Below are 18,869 nucleotides of genomic sequence, written 5' to 3'. Positions count from 1 at the left end.
CTTCCCTTCATCTATAAACCCCTTCTCGATATTTCATACTTTAGTATACACATACATTTTCCGTTATTAGGAATGTAATCGGTCCGGTCTGATCTGATTTTAAATAAAATTTAGAATTAAATTAGTATATACCAGTTTTATATTTTTCAAAATCGATTACGCATCGGTTATCCTCTTAAATCGGTACTTTCGATTTTATCGATTTCCAGTCCGATCCGATCCAATTTTTCAATTTTTTTAAAATATAAGTTTTACAATTTATCATTAAAAATTTATTTATAAAAAAAATCTTTTTGATTTAAAAAAAATTATTTTATATTTTTATTAATATATTAGACTATATAATAGTATTAATATTAGACTATTAGTATAATTATAAGTTATATATTAGTATTAGTTATAAACTTTTAGTATTAACATTTTATGTAATAATTTATAAATTATAATAAGAAATTATTTCATATATGAATATATATATTATATATAAAATTTCACATAAAAATTTATAATTATATATTATATATAAAACTTATATATATTAATATTTAATATATAAAAAGTATTTTGTATAAAACTTACATATAAAAATATATATATTTTTTTTTAATTAACCGGTCCGGTTCGGTCCGGTCCGGACCGGTTTTCCGGTTTGAGTTTACACCTCTACCCATTATCGTGCTTTTGCACTTCATAGTACTTTGTCCGCTAGGCGAGCACTTTGCTTTATCGGATTTTTGTTTTGAGGGTGAGCACTTCTTTCCTTCTTGGTGGTACACACATGGTGGGTGTACACTTTATTTTCATGGTGCTCGTCTAGGAAGCAAACTTTGTTGCACTCATTGTGCTCGCTTGGAGGCGAGTACTTTGTCTTATCTCTCCATGGTGTTCGCAGGTGAGCACTTTTGATCTTATAGTGCTCGTCCTAGACCAAGCACGTTGGACCTCCCTAATGCTTGCCCTAGGAACAAGCACTTTGATTTTCTATTCTGCTTGTTGAAATGGCTAGTGTTGTGCTCGTTAAATTTTGCTTGCCTAGGGGCAAGCACTTCATTTTTCCACTATGCTCCCCGAAGGCATAAGTTTCATGCTCCTTGACGTTGTTGGTTGAGGGGCAAGCACTTTTGCTTTCGTGGTGCCTACCTATGGACGAGCAATTTTGTTATAATTGATGCTCGCCTAGGGGGTGAGCACTATTGCATTCCACAGTGCTTGCTTGGTAGGTGAGCACTTTACTTTCCCAGTTTCTCATATGGGGGCGAGTAATTTTTTTCTCCCCTGGTGCTCGCATGATTGAGGAATACTTTGTTTTCCTAGTGCTCGCCTAAGGGAGTGAAATTTGTTGTGTGCATTGTGCTCGTATGGAGGCGAGCACTTTATCCCTCCCTTGTGCTTGCCTTTAGGGGAGCACTTTGCTTATCCACGTTGCTCATCGAGGTGTCAAATGTCATAATCCTTAACGTTGCTTGCCTGATGGTGAGAACTTTACTTCTCTACAAAACTTGCCGATGTCTCAAGCTTCAAGTGAGCAACATGTGGAGCAAAAGGAAAGTTCTCATCATCTCAGCTAGCATCATGAAAAAGAAGTGCAAGCCCCTCGAGAGCAAACAAGCAAAAATGCTTATGATTGTATAATATTATCTATTTTTCCTTATATATAAAGTATGAGCACAAGGGAGATGTTGCATCACTTGGGCAAGTAAAAGTGATAATTTAGGCTTTAAAGTGACGAGCAAAAATGCGAGCAACCAGTGTCATGCATGTACTCAGGGGTGAACCCTTTTACTCAAGACTAACCACATATCATCAATATTTTTCCAACCACAACAAGTATCATTCCAAATAGTTGATAATTTACATAAAAACTCTCCAAGTAGATCTTCATTAACTATCAACTCGAGGCCTAATGATCCAACTTCCACACTCAAGACATAGCAAGTCAAACCTTCTTATATAAAACTCATTTTCACAATTTGGCAATAACAAATCCAACCAACCAGATCTCGAAGCCATGATTTTATACCAAATTCACTCACAAGTACTCCACCAGATCTAATATTTCTTTCTTACTCACCTACCTCCATCTCCAAGTCAAACAACCAAATTCCATCCAATCCCATTGAAACATTACCACAAGAAACCATTACCACAACCGGACCCTCTAAACATCAACCAACTTATTGTTGGAGTTGAGATACAAAAAGAGATCGAGGGAAAGTGCGATAAACAGTTATTAGCAACAAACTAGAGGTTAGGCAGCAAGGTGGAGCAAGGGAATCTGTGCAATGGAGGAGCTTGGTTGACGACACAACAAGAGAGATCGAATCGAAGAAAGAAGGTGCAAACAAAGAGAGTCCGAGGAAAAGAAGAGACAAGTAGAGTTGGAGTACTTACTGTGTGCAGAAGACCGACAGAAATAGAGGCAAATGATGTGGAGTGCTACGAAAAACATAGAGGATGAGAAAGACCAAAAGAGAGACAGAAGAGAGGAAGTGAGAGAGCCGTTAGGGGGTTGGGGGAAAGAGTCGCTGGGAGGAAAAATATAAGGGAAAAAAATCGCTTTGGCAAAATGATGCGTCTTACACCTTTTTTTTTTTTTGTACAGACTAGGCTTTGGTTTCTCAGCATGGGGTTGGGCCTAAAAAATTTGGGTTATGACAACCAGCATGACGGGCAATGTGCCAGCGCATCATGAAAGTTAACATAACCCTTGTCGAGCAACAAAGTACCCTCACAAGCAAGCAATGAAGCTTGCACTGAACAATGAGTGTAGCGAGATTAAAAGAACGAGCACGAAGATAAACACCCGAGCAACCAACATGTGGACACTTAGGTTGGTCATGCTCTAAAAACACCCCATTGCTACCTTCTAATAGTCGGAACAAAAATAAAAATAAAGGAACAAGGTGCTCACCCCCGAGATAATAACAATGGGCAACCTACCCGCTAATAGGGACAACTCTAGACTAACCTCCCTAAGGCCTCTCCTTGGAAAGCTCGCCCCAAAGCCTACCTACTCACAATGGATTGATAGGATGGAAAAAGGTCCAAGAGCGAAAAATACAACAAAGGCGAAAAAATAAAAATAGCTCAAGGGTTCAATTAGACGTTAGTTGCATTGGGAATAATGACAAATAACGAAACAAGTTTTTTAAGTCTACGCAGAAATGATATGAAAAACACGTTTTACTTGAAATTAATGAGGTAGAAGAAAAGGCATTGTTCAACATTGCCAGTAGAGGAAAAGCAGCCCTTACTCGATAACTGGGAGAAGGCTTTGTAAGATTGCCTTACTCGGTAATCCAAAGCCAAAGCTTATTTGTTCCTCTCGTAATTATGATGTGATCTTGTTGATCGGACTAGCCTGACTCAATAATCTCGAGTAAGGGGTTAGAGTTTGATTCCTCATCGGAAATCACAAGGTGGCCTGTAGTCAGTAATGGTGAGGCAGCATTGTAGAGATCAGTCTTTCTCAATAATCCCATGCGAGGAGGGATTTTCTTCTACTCTGTAAATTTGAGCAGTGTATTGATTCGACTATCCTTGCTCGATAATACTTAGGATAACAGAGCAGAAAGAAAGTATGTCCTTGCTCAGGACTAGGCCATCTTCACAAGACTCCACTCATGATCACCGAGCAAGAAGAAATGATGCCTTTACTTGGGATAACATAACCCCTTGTTAGGGAGCACTGAGCAACGCCATTGTCTAGCTCGCCATTGTTGAGGAGGGAGAAACGATGCCCTTGCTTGGAATCACAGAGCAAGGCCAATCTCTATAAGAACTTGCTTGGGATGCTCGGGGATCATCGGTCAAGGTCAATGCTTGAAATCACCGAGTAGGAAGAAACAAAGCCATTGCTTGGAATTACAGATCAAGGATGATCTCACGATTTCCGAGTAGGAAAAAATTAAGCTCTTGGTGAGTTCATTTTCAATAATTTGGGAGCTCATAATATAATCACTTTACAACATCCATGTAGCAACAACCATAAAAATGAAATTATAGGGAAAAAAATGTTAGAAAAAGTAACAAGACAATAGAGATATAGATGTAGAATATTGTGAATAAAATAAAATTAGTGTTTTTTGGCTCAAAAAATATTGATAAAAAAAAAACATGGAGGATTTTCTTGATTGCTCGACAAATTTTATACGAGATGGAATCAATTTTTAGTGTCCTTGATGTAAAGGGAAAACCATGCCCAAATCCATTACAAACGAGATAATCCTACCAATGTAAAATTGCATCTAATAAAACGACAAAACCCATCTTTCTATTAATAGCCATTTGAGATGCTTGGTCTAGTCCAGGTCCCATTTTTACACATCTTGCACACTCAAATCAATAAACAAATAGGAAAGCCAAGAAACTGAAAACACGAGCTTAGCATCAACATATTAAATAATAAACTAATCTTGTGCCCAATGTTTGAAGAAACGAAAAATACATCGTTGCTCCTCTTGATTTTCACAAAGGGAAGGGTCATGATATGTTGTTTTCCTCTTATGGTCCCATTCAATTGGGATATACACTAACCCGAAGTAGGGAAGAGGCAAAACTCAGTGGTTTATCTCACCATTCAAACACAAGCATTTTTTGTTTTAATTTTAATTTTCAACTTTTCAGCTTTTTCATCTAATCTGTTAGGGACTAAATTGACTAAGTCCAGTCCTTTGAAAACTTATCACTAATAATAAGGGAAGAGATAAGACAAAGAAGAGATAAACCAAATGAAGTTGGTTCAGACTCCTAAAAGGTAAATGTTTCACAATGCAAGTTGGACTTTATCACTCCAAGGAAGAAAACGGATATCTATAAAAGGAGGAGATCTCTACAAATGAAGGATAGACTCTCCGCAAACTTGTGATGACTTTTCTACGCTTGGACTAAATTCCTTCATTGTATTGAGCGATATGTGAAATCATGAGAGATTGTAAAATTATCAATCATATTAGATTTTATGGGTAGGAACCGATAGAACCGGCAGGAACCGGTTGGGATGCGGTGGGAATTTGAAGAAACCGACATTGGTCCGGTTCGGTCCCGATTTGAACCAGATTCAAACTGGTGAACCGACCGATATAATTATATATATATATATTTTTTTTGACATATATATTTAAGTAAAATGACGTCGTTTCAATTTAAGTTAAAAGGTGTTGTTTTATAGAAACCGTGTAGAAAAAGGATAAAACCTAAGTCTGAATCGACGCCATTTCAGACTTGGTTTAATCCTCCCCCGCGTCTTCTCTTCATCTTCATTTGTGTTTCTCTCTCTCTCTCTCTCTCTCTCTCTCCCTCCTTTCTAAGATGGCGGCGACACATCTTCTCCCCTCCAAGTCCAGCCTCTAGCGGCATCGAGCCTAGCCTATAGCCATCCCTCTCCACCTTTCCCAGTTCAGGCAAACAATGTTGTTCTCTCTCCCTCTCTCTCAGATTCTGCAGACTGCGCCTATTATTTTGTTGATTTTGTTGTGAATCAATCTTATGATATTTGTTGTAAGATTTTCTAATTTTTTTTGTTGTGAATCAATCTTGTGAATCAATTTGTGAAATTTGAATTATTGAATCTTTGTGTTTTTCTCTCCCTCATTCCTCTGTCTCTCTCACTCACCATCGACAATGTTGGCGAACCGACCGGAAGAAAACCAAGACCGACGTTGACGATTTTCTTCCCCTTCACCAACCGGTTTTGGTTGACATGTTGGTATTTTCAGCAAATCGGTGTGGTTTCGATTTTGGACCAAAACCGCACTGACACCTTCGATTTTCACCCTTAATGGATTTTGCCTCCAAACAACCAGTGAACGTAGGCTTTTATGCCGAACTATGTAAATTCCTGTATCTTTATTTATTTATTTTTATTTACTTATTTATTATTATTTCATGAATGAACGCGAAGAACATCATATCGAAGCTCGAATCAATATCGTGGGCCTGATGATTCTTTCATCCCTTTTGGTATGTTATGCGAATTTAGGCATTAACATAATCATTATAATTTTTCTAAACTTCTAAACAAAATACAAAAAATAATTCAACTTTTTCAAATTTTAAAAGAAAAATAATATTAAAAAATTATATTCTAACCCTCTTTTAACTTTATAATTTTTTTATTCAAATTTTTTTTCTCATTTCCCAAAACCCCATAAAAATCTTAACTCAAATTATTTCATTATTATTTACAAATTTCTCATCATTCTCATCTCATCTCATCTATGTAACCAAACGAAGCCTTTTGTCTATATAAATAATTTTGATTATATAATATATAGTAATAAGACACAAATATTAGTTAATTAATATTGTGGGAGTATTTAATAATTTTTATTGCAAGGAATAAGATCTATTTCTTGTCAAAAGTTAATATCTTTTATTAGGAGAAATTTGAGATTTTTGAAAACTCTTTAAGATATTTTATTTATTGGATATTTTAAAATTAGATAAGAAAATTTGATTAAAACTCTTTTAAAATATGTCATGTATTAAAGTTTTTATGTGTGAATAAATAGAATCAAAAAGTTATTTGAATAAGATTTTTAGTAGCTTTGTTTTAATTTTTTTTAGAAGTTACTTTCATCTTTGTGTTTTTCTACCTTTTACTAAAGAGAAAACCTTCCCACCGGTCGGTCTGTTCATACCCAAATAACAGCCCTCTAATAAAATTTTTCCACTTAAATCCTTCATTTTACATTTTGTGCACCTGACTACAGCTGATCAAAAATTCACAAAACTCCTCCTGTGCCCTTTCCTCTTCATTTTACACCCAAGCCATCAATGTATTTGCTGATGCTACTGAACTGCCAAAGCCCATGATTAAGGACCACCCTCACCCACAACATTGCTTACAGCCACCGCTTCAAATGGCTAACAAAGTTTACCTTGCTCTTGCTCTTGCCTTTCCCACCCCATTCTCTGGATTTTTGTGAAAAGTGATTAGAGAAAAAGGACACCAACTAAATAAAAGACCGAAGGAATCTCTCTTGATAGTGTTCTCATGGAGCATCTGCTACATGACTGGATTGTAGAAGTAGAAAAACAAGCATTGCCAGAAGATGAGGTATTCGAGCTCACATTTCTTTCACGGTTAAGAAGCTGTATGAGTTGGGTTGATTTTGGTACATAGCATTTTTATACATCATAAATAATCCCAAATTAGTACACAAATAAGACAAAATGAACACAAATCAGAGCAAGTCACGGGGAGGAGAGATGGAGGAATTACCTTAATGGAGGGCGACAGGGAAAAATATCTTAGTGAGGGGCAACGGAGCTTGGTGGGACGATGAAGGTTGGTGGCGGCGACCGAGCTTGGTGGTGGCAATGGGTCTAGTGTGTCAAGGTGCAACGACGAGTCTGGTTTTGCCGATATGAGAAACTGCTATGCTTTCGTTAGAGCCAATGAGACACGAGTGAAGGGTCTTTCTCAAATGGGTGTGTTCAAATGCAAAATGATCTACTTTGCAATGATAACGGATATCGACATCGGAATTAGATGGTGGTGGTGGAACCTTGAAAGTATTCGGTGGTGGGCGGTGGGCTTGGTGGTGCAGCACTGAGGTGGGTTGGAAATGCTTGGAGACAACGACGAAGAAATGCTTGAAACCAGATTTCTGTGAATTGCTTGTGGTGATTTTGTGTGGTGAGGTTTAACTAATTTATTGTATTTTTGTCTACGTGTCGCCGTGTGAATAGAGGGTTGCTATTCTCAGTTTAATAGCCGGACCACTCTGCAGGGGAATTGTTTACTAAATTTTTGAAAAATGATTGGACGTTTTAACTAAGTTGAATAACAAGATTAAAAAAAGAAAAAGAAAATGTTAATCAAACATGGGCATAAAATGTCTATATATTCACTATTAATTGAATTTTTTTTTCAAATTTTCCCTCCATTCATTTAAATGAAAGAGATGATATATGAAGTAGAGTCCATAATATTAATGAAATATCTAACATGGACAATTTTAGATAAAAAGTAATAAATATCTAAACTTAAGTTTTACCTATTTCATTCGAATTTAAAAATATCTTAGTCTTGGTTTAGATAGTAAGATGAGATATGATAATTTTAGATAAAAGTTAAAAATTGAATAAAATATTATTAAAATATTATTTTTTAATATTATTATTTTAAAATTTTAAAAAATTAAATTATTTAATATATTCTATGTAAAAATTGAAAAAAATTGTAAACAAGCCCTAAATCTAAAAACATTCAAGTATAAGAAATATGATCTCCCGATGAAATAAATCATGGAAACAAATTGCATATTTGAGATACCGTCATATTATAAAGTGAAGTAAAATAATCAATGTTTATCTGTTATGACAGATAAATTTGAAACTGAGGAGTGTTAGGGCTAATACTTCAATTAATTAACCTAATCAATTAATCAGTTAATTAAAGACACATGTCTTATAAAAAAAAAAAAAAAAATTGGAGACACATGTCCTGATCCTTTCCTTTTTTTTCAAAAAAGTGTGGCGAACGTGACGTGTTCCGGTGATAATGGAAGTTTGGAATTTGTTTCCACTTTCAAAACTTCTATTTCCAGCAACTCCTTTGCCTGGAAGTAGAAAAGCTCCCATTGCTCGAACACATCACCATCTCCTCTTCCCACCTTCCTCGCCTGTACGTGTGGAAACCACTCCACTGATCCTAAATTAAATCATGGAGCGTGCAAATTCCTCGCCTTGATGGAGGTTGTGAGAGAATTAGCTGAGAACTGTTCATATACTACGCAAGCAAAGTGAGCTTTTCTTCTCTCTTTTTCCTTCCTGAGATCAGACCGAATCAGTACACGAAGAAAGGAGAAGCGAAGCTCCATTTTCTTCAAATACCCAAAAAATCTTAACCTAACGTTATTACAGTCAGTCTGTCGCATAGAGATGGGTTAAATTGTATGAGAAAAAGTAAGCTGAAAGATTCGAAGCGATAGAGGGGAATGGCAGGAGAGACGAAGTAAATAGTTTTTTGGAGAGAAAAAATTGTCACTTTCTGATCTAATGTTCAGCACCCTCCAAAAGCTCAGTGCCAAATCCACAGAAACCGTGATCCTCGCTGACCCATTTCCCCAAACTCCCTCTGGACGCAAATTCTGCCACACCCACATCACCGAATCCTTGTTTTGACTCCCCCCATTATCACTGCCCAGCAGAGAAAAGAAAACCCAGAACCGACGACGACAACAATAAGCGCATCACCATGGGAGCTGAGAAGAAATGGCTCTTCACGCTGTTTATTGCGGCATTACTCTCTCTTCTCCTTCTCTTGTTGCTCACCTCCCTCTCCTCCTTTAGCTCCCCAAAGCCCTTCCCTCCGGTCGTACATCACGGTGCGCACTACCCCCCTGCCTTCGCGTACTACATCTCCGGAGGCCGCGGCGACGGGAACCGGATTCTCCGCCTCCTGCTCGCCGTATACCACCCGCGCAACCGCTACCTCTTGCACCTCGCGGTGGAGGCCTCCGACGAGGAGAGGCGCCGGTTAGTCGCGGCTGTCAGTGCCGTGCCAGCGATTCATGCTTTCGAAAATGTGGACGTGGTCGGCAAGCCCGATCGCCTTACATACATGGGCTCCTCAAATGTCGCAACCACGCTGCACGCCGCCGCGATACTGTTGAGAATGGATGGTGGGTGGAATTGGTTTATTACTTTGAGCGCAATGGATTACCCACTTGTGACTCAGGACGGTATGCCACTTCGGTTATTTTTTGACAATTGCTGCTCGGTTATTGAGTTGTTGTGTTACTTTCTTTTGATATATTGGATTGGTTGCAAGTTTTTCGTGATAGGTGATTTATAAGAGAATTTAGGTATCGAAATGAGTGGACAATTAAAGTTTTAGGAACTTGGGGTTGACTTTTGTTCTGTTTTTTGCCCTTTTTTCTTCCTCCCTTTTTTGAATAGTCCCTAGTACAATGGGACGGATATTATTTACTTTAATTATGAATTATGAGATTGGTGTAGGTTCAATGCAATTTGAATGAGTTGGTTTGGTCCAACTTTTTTGTTAACTTATTATAGTCGTGCTTTATACCTAAGAGTTTTCATTACTATTTTAAGCATCAGGTTGACTGCTGTGTTTAAAACGCACTGGAGTAGATGTTTGGTGGAGTAACTCATATTATTTGTTATATTTGATGCCATATATCCTTCAATCATAGAAAATGATGATGTGCTTTGGAAATTAGGCTCTGTAAATGTTGGAAATAGTTTATATCAATGATGCTAAAGTTGGTTACCTGTCCTAGTGAACACTCTATATACTATGTTGAAATGTTTAGAAACACGATATCGATCTGATATCTTTTAGAAAAAGTTTACGATTTTATTCTGGTCCTTGAATGTATTTTAATTTGACAAAGCACTTTAAAATTTTCATTTCATATTAATAGAAGCTTGGGCTGAAGCCTCTGTCTATTTGTGATCCATTCCCACATAACCAGAAATATATTAATGAGTGCATTCAGATAGGACTAAATTTAAGAACCGTTTATTCTTACCCAGGTTAAACTATGTTTCAATTTGGTACTCTAGGAGATTGAACTAATAAGAAATTGTGCATTTTTTGATCTGCATACTTCCTAAAGTCAAAGATAACATAAACTCCAGCATCCCATCAAAGGCCAAATCCTATTTTCTTGGTTGGACCCAAGATGTTATTGTGGTGCATCCTTTTCTCATTTGATTATTTTTTATTAATGTAGAAAACCCATAAAGTCATGATAATTACCTTAAATTATGTCGTATTTTTTGTTGGAAAGAATGTCCATGCCTTCTGTTATAGTGAGTTTTTGAATTCGGGTCAAATTTCATTGATGGGACTGTTGCTAGGCTATTTGGATATTGGAATTCCACAAGAATAAATTGTCTTTGCAGTAGCTAGGCTTTCTTTTATTATCTTTAGCAAGGTAATCTAGGTCATTGGCGGTGAAGAGGCTTTATGTTGGTGTATAGCAGTGAACGAGTGTTATATCAGTTAGTAAAATCATTCGTTCTTCTACCGGTTGTATTCAAGTAGGGTGGTTGAGGTGGCGAAGATACATTGATGGGGGCCATCTTAGAGAGAATTGTTTGAAAGAGAAGGCCTTTGCAGGATACTAACAGACACAAGTATGGTATCTTGGGGTAGGGGCTGGTTGCTCTTTGGAGGAACATTAGAAAGGTGTTAGGGGGGGTTTTCTCTCACTTCACTAAATTTGCAGTGGGTGATGGTTTCAAGATTCTCTTTTGGTATGATGCGTGGTGTGGAAATCTATACTTGAAAGCTGCTTTCTCAGAGCTATTTAGCATTGCACTTTTTAAGGATGCTTATGTGGCAGATCATTGTGCACGATTCTCATCAGTGTTGTGTTAATTTTGTTAGTGGGGCCAATGGTTGGGGGTGGATCCTAGCGCATCGTTCGTCTACCGGTTGTATTCAAGTAGGGTGGTTGAGGTGGCAAAGATACATTGATGGGGGCCATCTTAGAGAGAATTGTTTGAAATGATGTGACGTAGCGGAAGCAATTAAAAAAAAACAGAGGATTCCTTTTACTTCAAGTCCAACACCACCTCCTTTCTTTGAACTTTATTATGAGTTACGACATATATTCTTTCCATTACAGTGTCGGTCTTTTTTATAATACTGGAGACTTCTAGTCTTCTAAGGAAACAACTTCTCAAATGGAAAGTAAATAAAACAAGAAAGAAAATACTGGCAAAGAAAAGTAAGCATATAAATGGGAAAATCTACTGCCTTATTAGTGGTTATTCTGTTGCCTTATTAGCTTTTATTTGAAAATATACTTCCTCAAATTCTTCCAGAGAAAGGCTTCAATTGGTTCCCACGTTGGCTGGTGTTGTGTCTGCATCATGATGTAAGCTCATGATAGTGCTTCTTTCCCTTGGAAGATAATATGACGCAACAAGGCTCCCCAAAAAGTAAATTTTTTTTCCTACGAACAGTAGCCTTAGGGAAGATTATTACTGTGGATAATGAAAGGAAGCAGCAAATGATAGTGGTTAATTGGCATTGCATGTGCAAGAAGAGTGGGAATCAATTTATCACCTTCTATTTCATTATGAGTTAGCAAGTATCTTATATGAAACATGATCTTCACCTGTTTTGGGATAGATTGGGTCTTGCCATCTCGAGTGGTGGATCTCCTAGGATGTTGTAAAATCTGTTTGTAGGCATCAGTCTGTATTGTCGTGGAAAATGATCTCAGTTTGCGTGATGTGGACTATATGGAGAGAGTGAAATGAGCATAATTTTGAAGATTGTGAGAAGTCAGTTTTAGACCTCAAGTCATTCTTTCATAACACCCTGTACCATTGGATAGTGGTCCACATTAGTGCTGCGTTTCCTATTTCTATTTTTCAGGATTTTTTAGATAGTTTTCCTTGTACTCGTGTATACTTTCTATGTATAGAGAATAAGTCACTGCAAGGTGATTTCAAAGGAAACTTTCCAAACACATGTATTGATCCTTTACAGAGTTTTTTATACAAGGCTAGAATCCTATCTTAGGAAATATTTACTCTTTATGACTTAGAATATACAGCAGTAAATACAAATGTATAAGCTTGATTTTCGGCTACAATAATTACAGAATATTCACATGAATCTTGGCTAAGAATCTTCCTTTGTGAGCTGTCCTTGATCCGTGTCAACTTCCCTAATACGCCCCCACAAGATTGTGCTGCCATCGGCAAGACCAATCTTGTTTCTCAAAAATTCTGTATGCTGCCTTGACAGTGGCTTTGTCATTAAATCTGCAAGCTGATCTTGTGTGTGTACATGCTGAACATTGAGTGTTCCTTTTTGAACTAGATCACGCACAAAGTGTAGATCAATTTGAATGTGTTTCATCCTTGAATGTTGTACTGGATTGGAGCTTAGATGTGTTGCACCAAGATTATCACAAAGAAGTGAAGGTGGTTCCTTGAGTGTAAATCCAAGTTCTTGAAATAGAGCTAAAAGCCACATGATTTCAGATGCTGCATTGGCAAGGGCACGATATTCAGCTTCCGTGGATGAATGTGCAACGGCTCATTGTTTCTTGGAACTCCATGAAATTGGATTGGGGCCAAGGAAAGTGATATAAGCCGATGTAGAAGTCCGATCATCAATGTTCCTAGCCCAATCGGCATCACTATATGTTGTTAAACATGGAAGGGAAGATTTTTTAAGTTGAATTCCATGAAATATTGTTTGCTTTAGATATCGAAGGAGCCGCTTAGTTGCTATCCAATGTGTGACTGTTGGCTTGTGCATGAACTGTTACAACTTGTTAACCACAAAGGAGATGTCTAGATGAGTCAAGGAGAGATATTGCAGGCTGCCAATCACACGTCTAAACTCAGTACTGCCCGCTGCAGTAGTGCCATCCACCAATTGAAGAGAGGCGGTAGATGAAAGAGGTGTTGAAACAACTTTTGCACCGACCATATTTGTGGATTTTAGAAGATCACGAACATATTTATGTTGTGATAAGAATAACCCTGCAGTAGTTGGAATAACTTCTACTCTTAAAAAGAAGTGAAGAAAACCCATATTCTTTAAAGAAAACTGCTCACCAAGTTTCTGAATAACAGATGCTGCAAAATGTTTATCACTTCCCGTAATAACAAGATTATCGACATAAACAAGAAAGTAGCTTGTAATAGAAGCATGTCGATATATAAACAGTGAAGAATCAGCTTTGCAACGACGGCAGCAGTTTTCGAGAGCATTGGTGGCGTTTATGAAGGAGAAGGAACATCCCCGTGCACTGGAGGAGGTTGCGAAGCTTTGAGAAGAAAATGGCACGGGTCCTGCAAAGACGATGAAGATGAAAACAGGTTTGAAGAAGATGGGCTTTCTTGAATGAGTGGGCTGTGCAATGAGGTTGGGCTTTGCATTTCATCAAATGTAACATGCCGTGATATGTACATCCGGTTTGTGGTTGGATCCATGCATTTGTATGCATTTTGATTTTGAGAATATCCAAGAAAGATGCACGGGATGGACTTTGGCTTTAATTTGTGAGTATTGTAAGGCCTTGTGAGTGGATAACAAAGACACCCAAATTTACTTAGTTTGAGATAGTTGGGCCTTTGACCAAAAAGAGTCTCAAAAGGGGATTTGTTTTGTTGAAGGGAAGTGGGTTGTCGATTTATGAGATATGTGGCAGTTTGAAAAGCATGAGGCCAATATGAGATAGGTAGGGAGGCATCATGAAGTAAAGTGAGACTTGTTTCCACAAGATGACGAAGACGACGACGATGTTCAGAAACACCATTTTGTTGGGGAGTGAATGGTGCGGTGGTATAATGAATAATACCATGAAGTGAGAGGTATTTTTTAAGACTTAACAATTCACCACCATTGTCAGAATATAAACTTTTTATTTTTTACTTGAAACGCGTTTCGACAAGATTTTTGAATTGTGGAAAAATGCTAGATACACCAGATTTGGTAGCCGTAGGGTAAAACCACATGTATTTCGTGTAGTGATAAACAAGAATAAGATAATACCGAGAGCCATCAAGACCGGTATAATGAGTGGGTCCCCAAACATTAGTATAAATAATTTCAAGAGGCGCAAAACTTTGAAAACTAGTGGAACCAAATGGTTGTTGATGTGCTTTATTAATAGAGCAAGAAGTACATGAAGATGACAATTTTGCTGTGGTAAGCGGAAGAGAAAAATGATTAACAAGGTTTTGAACAATTTTAATGGATGGATGTCCAAGACGCTTGTGCCATCCATCAATCGAGGTTCGTTTATGCACATCAGCAACCATTTTGGAAGGAGAAGCCCACCAGTGAGTTCGGAAACATGTAGACACCATTTTCACACGCACCTCTTAGTAATATCGCCCCCATTGTTTGTGATGTTCTTTCACAAGAAAATAAAACGGATGAAACTCAACAAAAATATTATTTCGTTTTGTGAAGTGATGCACAGAAATTAAATTCTTGTGAATATTGGGAACACAGTGTATCATGGAGATAAAATGATTTTTGAGGTGAATGTAAGGCTAATGAACCAATATGTGAAATAGCCAAACCTGTACCATCACCAAGAACAACTTCGTCAGTTCCATCATATTTAGAATGAATGGAAAAATTTGTGAGATCACCAGTGATATTATGAGAAGCGGCCGAATCACTAAGCCATTTATTTTCATTGGCATTAGATGTGGCAGCGCAATTTGCAGTCATTTCATTGGACTGCAACTGTGGGTAGGACTTTGCCGTGTGGCCCGTTTGGTCACAGAACTGGCACTTGGGTTGGAAACACCTTTGATTTGAATTTGGGTGGCAAGAGTTGTTGTAGCGTTGCTGGTCCTTGTACTGCCCATTTGCTGAACGAGTGGAGCCTTGTTGACGAGAAGGCCCAATTGACTTGTTAAAGCCTTTTGGCTGATGACCACCAGAGGGACCAGATTTTCTGGTCGTGAAATTTGCAGCGGCAACAAGCTGCTGTGTAGCTGCCTCCATTCGTCGCAGGTAACTCTCGTGATCGACGAGCAGATTGTGGAGTTCTTCAAAGACAACAGATGTTTCTCTTGCTCAAATAGGAGCAGCGATTTCCTTGAAATTGGGACCCAAGCCATTGAGGTTATAGAGGGTTAGGTCATCATCGGAAATGGGGTGATCTATGATTGCGATTTCATCAGCCAGAGCTTTGACAGCATGTAGATAATCTGGAATCGATCAATTACCTCGCTAGATCAATGTTAGTTCTTCCTTGAGTTGCATTGCCCTTGTACGTGATCGGCTTGCATACATGTTTGTTAATTTCGTCCATGCCTCATGAGAGGTTTTTGCTGTGGCTATGAGTGGTGTTATAATGGTGGAGGTAGATGCAAGATGAGCACAGAGAATGAGCTTGTCTTGCCTAACCCAGTATGTTTTTTGGGAGGAAGATAGGGGAGTGCCATCTGAAGAAGGACACTGAGAAACACCATTAACATAGTCCATCAAATCGTAGCCAATTAGAACTGCTTCAAATTGAGCACGCCGTTGTGGAAAGGTTGAGGGTGTGAGTTTCTCATTGATCTGAGAAGTGATATTGAAAACAACAAGGGGGTTTTCGTTGGAGGAGGAAGGCTGAGTGTTTGGGTTGGTTGGGAAGACATTTTTGAATTTTGGATCGTGATCTCGTTAGAGTCTGGGTCTTCTGATACCCATATAGAGAATAAGTCATTGCAAGGTGATTTCAAAGGAAACTTTCCACACACATGTATTGATCCTTTACAGAGTTTTTTATACAAGGCTAGAATCCTATCTTAGGAAATATTTACACTTTATGACTTAGAATATACAGCAGTTACACAGCAGTAAATACAAACGTATAAGCTTGATTTTTGGCTACAATAATTACAGAATGTTCACATGAATCTTGGCTAAGAATCTTCCTTTGTGAGCTTTCCTTGATCTGTCAACTTCCCTAATACTTTGTACTGCTGCAACACCCTTATTTTCATTAAAATCTCATTCTCCTCCTGCTCCTTGTCCTCCTCCTCCTGCTCCTCCTCCTCCTCCTTGTCCTCCTCCTCCTTCTTGGACAGTTTTGTTATGCCCGAAAATTGCCTGCGGAGCTCATGGCTTATTGATATCAATTACACCTTGAAACATTAGATGCCATGGCTGGTATTTTTGTTTTCCTAGTTTCATATTTTCCACCTATGGAAAAATATGGAAAATAAACCGTATTAACTATGGGTCTCTGTCATTTTTATTTGTTTATATTGTCAATGTATCCTTGAAGGTGTACTAAAATGTATCAGATTTCTCTATCACTGTCTTTTTTTTCTTAATAGTCAATTCTTACTTTCTGATGCTTATTTTTTTCATTACATGTTTCTGAAGTTTTTTAAATTTTTATCTAAATTTGCATTTTGTTGTTTTTGTTTATCTTCGTATGCAATTCTTACTTTATGATGTTTGCTTCTTTTATCCACTTTCAGACCTGTCACATGTGTTTTCTTCTATCGGTAGAGACATCAATTTCATTGATCACACCAGTGACCTTGGATGGAAAGAGTAGGCAAACTTGTCCTAATTTTAGCAGCTTCTTCAAAATATTTAATTTGAGTTCAATCTGAATCTTGTTGGTCTACTCTGATTCAGATCTCAAAGGTTTGGCCCTATAGTAGTCGACCCAGCTTTGTACTTGGCCAGGAGGAGTCAAATTTTTCATGCTACACAGAAGCGGCAAACACCTGATGCTTTCAAAGTATTTACAGGCAAAGTCTATTCACTATAATAGGCTATTTTTTCAACATAAAATTAATGTATGGGTATGCTTTATGCTTGGTGGGAATATTCAATTCGCCAATCTTTCTTTGCAGGTTCTCCATGGGTCATCTTGAGCCGATCTTTTCTGGAATTTTGTGTACTTGGTTGGGATAATTTACCCCGAACACTTCTCATGTATTTTACTAATGTAGTTTTGTCCCAAGAAGGATATTTTCACTCTGCCATTTGCAATTCACCAGACTTTATGAACACGACTGTGAACAGTGATTTGAGATTTATGATCTGGGATAATCCTCCAAAGATGGAACCCCTCTTTCTCAAGAGCTCTGATTTTGAACAAATGGTCCAAAGTGGAGCCGCTTTTGCAAGACAATTCCAGAAGGATGACCCTGTGCTGAACATGGTTGATGCTAAGATTCTCAGGCGTGGGCATAATCGAGCTGCCCCAGGGGCATGGTGCTCTGGGCGGAGGAGCTGGTTGATGGATCCTTGCTCCCAGTGGGGTGATGTCAATGTCTTGAAGCCTGGGCCTCTAGCAAAGGAGTTTGAAGAGTCCATCACAAATCTACTTGACGACTTGAATTCACAGAAAAATCAATGCAAATGAATCTGCTCGTGTTAAATGGATCAGATATTTTGATATGAGGTGCAATTCATTCGCATCTGAATTTGTGACCGGTTAGAAAGACTGGCATCAGTTGAGATTGATTCTTTAGACACGGCCTAATTTGTTGGGAGTTCTGGGCACAGGCATCACTAGTGTTTATTACCGGGTATAGTTGAAGGCTAGCAAGTGAATTCACTTTGGAGGGAGGGGGGCTAGAATTTATTATAGAGCTACCTAGTCTTTCAAGCAATAAGTGGATATCCCACTTTGTGCTGCTAATTACGGTTGTATGTTCTACCTATTATCATATTGTAATAGGCACGCTTTTGAATGCTGATAGGAAAGTTCATTGCTTCCATGGTTCTCTCTCTCTCTCTCTCTCTCTCTCAGCGGCCACCTTCATTAGCAGAAGAAGAAGCAGCTATTTCATTAGATGGCATCTTACACTCCTATAAACTATATATACTTAAAGCTTCCATTTTTGTCAGGATCGAGGAAGCAACTAAAAGCAATAAAGTTCGGTGGACCAGATGTTCTCAGAATTTTGCTTTATGCTTGAAATCATCAGAAGGTGTTCAATGCCTAAATGACTAAAATTGGGGGGGTCCGTACAGATCTGATACAGAAGAAATTCTAAGAGGAACCTCTCCGAGAAATGAGAATATCTTTGAAGTGCATGATGACGGTGGATACGTATGAAGTTAGGTTAATATGAAACTAATTGGTATTAACATGAACTCCCTTACGTTTTGAAGATCGGAGGAGCCTCAGTGTGGTCTCTTTACAACATTTTCTAGATCGACTTGGAAGTTGGAAAGGGCTCATTTTTAAAATCAGCCATGAAAGAAATTACACTTTTACTCAGTTCAGGTATAGAGAAGTACAAACTTTGGGTATCCCTTTTATGGGTAGGAGGCCATAAACGTTTGACTATTTTTAACAAGTCGCCATACAAAATCTTCACACTCTGCATACCTTCATATCATATGAAGTAGGAAGATAAAAGAATAAAATTATATATTTTTA

At 38.0% G+C, this 18,869-nt stretch overlaps 1 protein-coding gene across 1 annotated transcript; it reads left to right on the top strand.

Annotated features, from left to right (window-relative positions):
* The first annotated feature begins 8,534 nt into the window (after positions 1-8,534).
* LOC108979709 (beta-glucuronosyltransferase GlcAT14A-like) lies at positions 8,535-18,207 on the top strand. Its single transcript, XM_018950430.2, has 4 exons — positions 8,535-9,692; positions 16,945-17,020; positions 17,108-17,223; positions 17,329-18,207. The coding sequence occupies exons 1-4, from the start codon at positions 9,206-9,208 to the stop codon at positions 17,841-17,843; spliced, it is 1,194 nt and encodes a 397-aa protein (XP_018805975.1). The 5' UTR covers positions 8,535-9,205; the 3' UTR covers positions 17,844-18,207.
* Positions 18,208-18,869: the final 662 nt, after the last annotated feature.

This window comes from Juglans regia, chromosome 16 (assembly GCF_001411555.2).
Source record: "Juglans regia cultivar Chandler chromosome 16, Walnut 2.0, whole genome shotgun sequence".
NCBI lineage: Eukaryota > Viridiplantae > Streptophyta > Magnoliopsida > Fagales > Juglandaceae > Juglans > Juglans regia.
This window is presented reverse-complemented; position numbering and strand designations above follow the sequence as displayed.